Below are 7,274 nucleotides of genomic sequence, written 5' to 3'. Positions count from 1 at the left end.
AAGTAACCTCGCTCAGTCAGTCTAATAATTTCACCCAGTTAGTCTACCTCAGTCTAGCCAGTCAGTCCATGCAGCCATCCTCTCCCACTAGACTGACAGCTCCATCGGTCTTGAGCAAGTAACAGGCTTAGGTAACACCCCAACTCACGCTACGTAGTTCCTGGCGTTGTCATGGTGATGGAGCTTGATAAACAAACTCGATGTATATTAAAAGATAAATTCCGATACAAATAATGACTAATTTATATTCATCTAATACGTCATGACCTGTTAGATGTCAATTTCAAGATCAATTTATATAATTTATATACGTAAGGAAATAGATTAGTAAATAATTGATGTTTTTTTTAAGGTTCAAATTAACTAAATGTATTAATTATTATTTTTTTTTAAAGTGAATCACTTGAAAGTAACAAAAAAGAATATATTTAACACAGACAAGACCAAGAGATAAGGGTCTACATATTTATTTATGTATATATGTACAAAATCAAAGCCAAACTACACTGGGATCTATTTAAGACAATGACGACCGTATTAATGACTCCAAGGGTCCACAAAAAAAAAAGTTTGGTTCCAGGTTTATGTCTGACCTCATTCCACCTGTCAGAAGTGAGTCAGATTTTTATCCCTTGATTTTTGGCAGACTTGAATACTGCAGAACGTAATAGAAAGTCATAATGATGAAACATATTCAATAACATCGCATTTTTACACACACACACACACACACACACACACACACACACACACACACACACACACACACACACACAGCCACTGATGGAAAAATTATGACAGGGCGATAAAAACACGGGGGTAATGAGCGTTGTTCTACTGGCTAGAATATTCATTGGTGTTACGTCATTCAGGATGGATGGAAGAGGAGGAGGAGGAGGTGAAGAGGGAGAAAGAGGTGGGGAAGAGGGAGAAGGAAGTGGAAAAGTAGGATGAGGGAGAGAGAGAGAGAAAGGAAGAGGGGAGGGAAGAGGGAGGAAGAAGGAAGATGTGGAGAGGAAGGAGAAGATGAAGAGGAGGGAGAAAGAAATGGAGACGGGGTGGAGAGAGGTAAAGAGGAAGGAAAGAGAGAAAGAGAGGAAAAAAGTGGAATGAAAGGAGTTGGTGGAGTAAGAAAGAGGGGAAAGATAGGTTAAAAAAAAGACCAAAATATACGAGAGAAAGAGATGACGAAAAGATAAAAAAAAAACAATTGAAAGAAAGCAGGAGTAGAAAAAAAAGAAAAAAACAAACTTGGTCTTTAACCTCTACAGTAGAAGAATGACACAAAGTTTACAAAGTATACACACTAAAAATATTTCCTGATTTTTGCCATAAAGTCGAAGTTCTAGTTTGCTTATTTTGCCTATTTTCCGAACAAGTATTAATTTATCATAGTTTCCCCTAAAGATACCATTCATCACGTTTTTTTTTTATAATTCTATTTCTGTTTCTCTTGGGGGGAGTAGAGAAGGAGGAGGAAAAAGAGGAATGTCTATTTAAATTCAGAAATATATTTTTTTTCCTTTTTAATTAGTCTGTGTTTATCAGTTTTCTCTATAATTCTAGTCTTTACTTTTTATTTTCGTTATTTCACTTTCTACTAAACCTTTTACCAAGTGTTGGAAAAGAATAAGTTTTTCATATCAATAGTACTATGTTAATCGTTGACCTCAATGGATTTCTTTATCAATTGGCCTCGTGTTTACGGTCGCTTATTCTCCCGTGTGACTCGATCTCTCTCTCTCGTTTGATGTTTATATATTTTTCATTACCTTATTCTATCTTCAGAAGGTCCAGATAATCCCGTGGTATGATAAAGGTAAGGTAAAGGAGAGAGAAGGTAATGGAAAGTGTGAGGAGAGAAAGGAAGATAGAATAATGAGGGAAGGAAGATAGGGATAAGATAGGGGTGAAAGAAGAAGGAAATATTTGGATAAAAGTGAAGAAAATGGGACAGTAGATGATTCTGTTCTAATTAATATATACACTATTAAAATTCTCTCTCTCTCTCTCTCCGCAAAATCATGAATTAAAACACTTCATTATTTACATTACCCCCAGACACTTCTTCCCTATTTCCTTTCTAGCCGCCATATCATAACCTCATGACATCCTGTGAGTGACATCAATTGACTTCACAACACGATGTCTCAAAAAAGTAACACATACATTATTACTGACAACTTGAGCACAGGCGTTACGAACCTACAATATATTTTCAATCTGTCATGTCAATCAATAGTTTTTTTTAATAAGAAACTTTGATTTATGACTTCACAAGCTTTAGGACGTCATTGACCTAAGAAATCATAAGGTTAAAATCGACTTCCATGTAGACGTCTTCAGCTTAAGATGTCTTTAACTTGAGACATTACAACCTCACAACTTATCTAACTTACGACACCAGAAGCTTGAGACATCTTCAACCTCTTATGTTTTGAGGTTAAAAATATCTTAACTTAAGATGTCTTCATCCTAAGATGTCTTCATCCTAAGATGTCTTGAGCTTAAGATGTCGCCAGCTAATGACGTCTTTAGCTTGTGTGTAAGAGGCGCCTCAGTAAAGCATGATGTTGCCGCCCTTGGGATCAGGCGCCTGGAGTTGCTCTTTGACCTTGGGGTCGTAAGTTCCCATATAGATGATGCCGATGTTGACTACGTGAACAAAGATGGCGACCACTACCAGCCTGGGGGGAAGCGAGAGACGTTAATGATGGGTAGATGGGGGCACGGGGTAGATGGGGGCACGGGAGGGTAGATGGGGCACGGGGTAGATAGGGGAGGGCAGGGGGAGGGTAGATGGGCACGGAGGGTAGATGGGGGGCTGGGGTAGATGGGGGCACGGGTAGATGGGGCACGGAGGGCGGGGTAGGGGCAGGGGTAGATGGGGCACGGGAGGGTAGATGGGGGCACGGAGGGTAGATGGGGGATGGGAGGGCAGATGGGGGCAGGGGAGGGTAGATGGCGGCACGGGGTAGATGGGGGCACGGGCGGGGCACAGATGGGGGCACGGGGATGGGGCAACGTAGATGGGGCCACGGGGCAGATGGGGCACGGGAGGGTAGATGGGGGCACGGGGTAGATGGGGGCACGGGAGGGTAGATGGGGGCACGGGGTAGATGGGGGCACGGGAGGGTAGATGGGAATTGATGAGATGATGGTAATTGATGGGTAGGTCGGTTAATAATTGGTAGATATGAGTTTATGGGTAAATGGGAAAGGATGGGTAGATGAGGATTGATGGAAACTGATGAATAAAATCCACATTGACTTTAATCATTTCTAAAAAAAAATTGATGCTCTATGAAGAGATCAACTTAGTGAATGATGAATAATGACCTTGATAAATGAATTATATAAATACATTAAAAAAAATACAACCTTTCCTTCATTTACCTTCAGATTCATTTAATAAAATTTTGAGGGTTAATTTCCGTAGTAAATAGCAATTACAGTAAAACTCTCTTAACTCACAAAGGACAATTTTCCTGAACAAAAAGCGAAGTATTAACAAAGGCATTTTTTTCTTAATGGGAAATTCTAATGCCAAAAAAAAACTTTAGTATAAGAACAGCTGAGAGATTATGAGGAAGTATATAACGAAGGAGGAGAGGAGGGAGGGAGGGAGAGGAGAGGAGAGGAGAGGAGAGGAGAAAAGAGGGAGAGGAGAGGAGGAAGGGGAGTGAGGGAGGGAGAATAGATGAGGAGGAGAAAAGGAGAGGAACGAAGAGTAAAGAAGAAGGGTTGTCTGGGGAAGAGGAGAGTGAAGAGGGGTGAGACAGAAGGAGGAAGAGAAGGTAGCAGGTGGAGGAGGAGGAAGAGAAGGAAGAAAAGGTAGCAGGTGGAGGAGGAGAAGGTAGCAGGTGGAGGAGGAGGAAGAGAAGGTAGCAGGTGGAGGAGGAGGAAGAGAAGGTAGCAGGTGGAGGAGGAGAAGAAGAGAAGGTAGCAGCAGGAGGAGGAGGAGGAGGAGGAGGAGGAAGAAGCATCTCACCAGTAAGAATAGCCAAAGCTCTCCTGGCCTGCCGTGGTCCAGCCGTCGGCAGCGTCGTACAGGAGCACGTTATTGGTGAGGTGCTTGTGAAACTGTACCGCCCACAGGATGACACAAATCAGGTTGAACAGCGCTGTGGAGGAGAGACAAGATCATTACCCCATTCCTGGCACTGGGACGACACTGACGGTAATGGAATAGCTGTTCCCACTAACACACTGGGAGGGGGAGAGGGGGGGGGAGGAGGTTGTAAGTGCGTCCTATCCCCTATCTGTCTCATATCCGATCTCAAAATGTAAACAAAGAAGATGGCTCGTAACTCACTCTTAAAATATCCACAAAGCACCAGTCAGGAATAATTGTAATGTATACTGAAGTCTAAAGTGTATAAAATTTACTTTTTTTGTGTTACCAGGATCAGACAACGGTAACATTTAATCTGTTTTTTCTCGTTGCAGGACAGATAAGTCGCCTTGGAAACGTGTATTCTGTGTTGCTTGTGCATCTGTGAGGAAGTCGACCAAGAATAACTCCTTCACTCACAACAAGTCTCCCCTCTACACAGTCCTCTCTCAAGGTAAGATGATCTATATGTTCACATCTACGGGAGGTATTATGGCGGTGTATGTATGTCAAAGAGCAGTGGTTTGGCTTCTCACCTCAGATAAAAAACAATTAGGAGACTTGTTTTTATCTTGGCTCTCATCAAGGTTAAAAGTTTGGCATCTAGACACGCAGGAATATGAGAATTATAAACCATCGATTCGAGGTTAGATTTCCAGATGATATTAAAGTTTTGTTATGAATCCGACATCAAAAGACAAAAAGTTGTATTATTTTTTGTATCAATGTGGTGTTTGATATTATCTAAAAGTCGACATTCATGTTATTGTGAACTTTTCAATAGAGTCGTTTACTGTTCTCACTGGCGGGTGTATTGTGGTTAGAGAGAGGAATATATTCAGTAAAATCATCTTATAATCTCGGATTCATTCAGCGTGTAGGTAGAAAAGGCAGGTGTATCAACAGTGTATGTAGACAGTACGACAGGTAAACGAATAATGTACAGTCAGCCAAAGATGTACGGACCCACCCTGGGTCTAGTGCTCTCAATTTTACGTGGCAATACTTGGTAACGTAAGGCTGTATGTAAAGGTGACTGTGATTGGTGGATCTGTTTTCGGCTGTATCACTGTCAGGATAAATATTAAACAAACCAAAGGTAGAATTTTTATAATAATAAACTATTCATTGTTGTTTAAGATCATGAGAAGTTTCCAAATGTTGAATCATCATATTATTTCAATGACATAAGTATTAAATCCTTTTAACACGTCAACTTCAGAGGGGTTATGGGTAATTCAATATGTAATACAATATAACTATTTGGCAAGAAATAACTTTGAACCTGCATATGATATAAAAGATACGTTAATAATTTAGAAGTATGTTATTAATTGAAGTTAGAGGAATGACAGAGATGGAGAGGTCCAGCGACGGACGTTGAGAGATGACATCAGAGTTCACTGTCCTAACAAAACAAAAACTTCAAGAGTGATGTGTAAAAACAGCCATTTGAAGTTAGTGGAGAAAAAATATTTATTAATGCTCGTGCTGAAAACTTCCAAGTGAGGCGCTTTCCCTTGCCAACCTGTTGACCGCTCATGCACGAACGCTATATATATAAAAACAATAACAACCAGCGTTCGTTCTTGAATAAATTGGTTAGGAAGACTAGAGATATCACGTTAAATAATGTTAAAAAATGGTTATAGATCATAAACATTGGGGTAGTTTCTTCAGTGATATTGTTTAGAGAGAATTGAAAGGAAACATTTCGAATCATTGTTGAGAAAATGAATTGTTCTGTACGGTGTGTCTATTTGTCGTATCTTTCCTCTCACTCTCTATGTATGTTTTTCATTATTTCTACGTCTCTATTTTCTTCATTTTTCTATTGTTTATGTAGTCCTAGATCTTCCCAATACGAAAGTGGGAGAGGAATAATTATACCAGATTATTATTATTATTATTATTATTATTATTATTATTATTATTATTATTATTATTATTATTATTATTATTATTATTATTATTATTATTATTATTATTGTTGTTGTTGTTGTTGTTTTTCACTACTTATTATTACCACTACTACTTCTGATATTTATTTTCATTTTTATATTCATTTTACTTTTTTTTTCCATTTCAACTTTACTTTTGTTTACTGTTATTGTGTTTTTTTTTACTTTTTTTTCCTTGAGTTTCTGTTGACTATTAGAGATTCACAGTGACTCGGCCCCTCTCTCCTGCCTTCTCGACAGGGATGATGATATATTCAGTGGGACACACAGGTAGGGTCCAGAAGCTAAAAAATTCATATACTAAATATTATAAGCACTGTGAATATGAAAACGCCTTCTGTTTTGAGTAAGTCTCGGAGTAAAATGGACGCTACTGTATATTAGCTAAAATTTTTGCTTTTATGGTATATATAAATAATCATAATGAGAAAAAAAATGCATTATTCCATTAGAATAAGGAAAAATATTCACACGTTTTGAATCTCTTTGTTCATGTATTCGTTTATGAGAGAAATTCACACCTACCCGGATCCTGTATTTATGTTGCTTACTGGTGGAAATTCATCACACCGTCTCGGATCTTTTGTTGTTATTTGCTCACACCATCCCAGACCCCAAATCCAAATATACTCACACCGAACCGAGTCTTATATCTATATATTCTCACACCTACCAGGACTGTACCTCCGTAATATAAAAAAAACTCACTGATCCAAACCTTAAATCCATATATTCTCACACTGATCTAGATCCTGAAATCTAATATTATTCCCTATTAATAAGGAGAAATTCTCACAGGGATCAGAACACAGCGCTCATATATTCATAAAACCTAACCTAACCTAACGCGCCGGGGAGTTGTACCAGCCTTAATTACAAGTTTAATCCGTCATGCATAATAAATAGTGGGCGCTGAGGCTGTCCTGGACCTGTTGTGTAGTTACGTTGTGTTGGGCCGAGTTTAGTGAAGACCCAAGGCCAAGGCGGAGAGTGCTAACTTGAGCTGTATGTGTGGGGATGGAGTTGTGGGGGGTGTGGGAGGTGTGTGGGGGGAGGGGGGGCTGGTGTAAAAATTCCACACATCACTTCAACACGTTATACAACATTTGTTTTCCTGTCAACAAAAAATAATCCAATTATTTTTCTGACGATAAATAAAAACCTCATTTACTTTCAATATTTACATTTTACTCAACAAA

At 39.1% G+C, this 7,274-nt stretch overlaps 1 protein-coding gene across 1 annotated transcript in view; it reads right to left on the bottom strand.

Annotated features, from left to right (window-relative positions):
* Window positions 1-1,389: 1,389 nt before the first annotated feature.
* LOC121862862 (clarin-3-like) overlaps window positions 1,390-7,274 on the bottom strand; it is a 51,638-nt gene continuing 45,753 nt past the window's right edge. Inside the window, exons 3-4 of the mRNA XM_042361205.1 lie at window positions 3,992-4,124; window positions 1,390-2,687 (exon numbers count right to left, since the gene is read on the bottom strand). Of these exons, the coding sequence (XP_042217139.1) occupies window positions 2,558-2,687; window positions 3,992-4,124 (263 nt within the window). The 3' untranslated portion in view covers window positions 1,390-2,557. The remainder of the gene's footprint in view (window positions 2,688-3,991; window positions 4,125-7,274) is intronic.

The sequence above is a fragment of the Homarus americanus genome, unplaced genomic scaffold (genome assembly GCF_018991925.1).
Source record: "Homarus americanus isolate GMGI-L3 unplaced genomic scaffold, GMGI_Hamer_2.0 scaffold24922, whole genome shotgun sequence".
Classification (NCBI taxonomy): domain Eukaryota; kingdom Metazoa; phylum Arthropoda; class Malacostraca; order Decapoda; family Nephropidae; genus Homarus; species Homarus americanus.
Note: the sequence above shows the minus strand (reverse complement) of the source record. Positions and strands in the feature narration are given on the sequence as shown.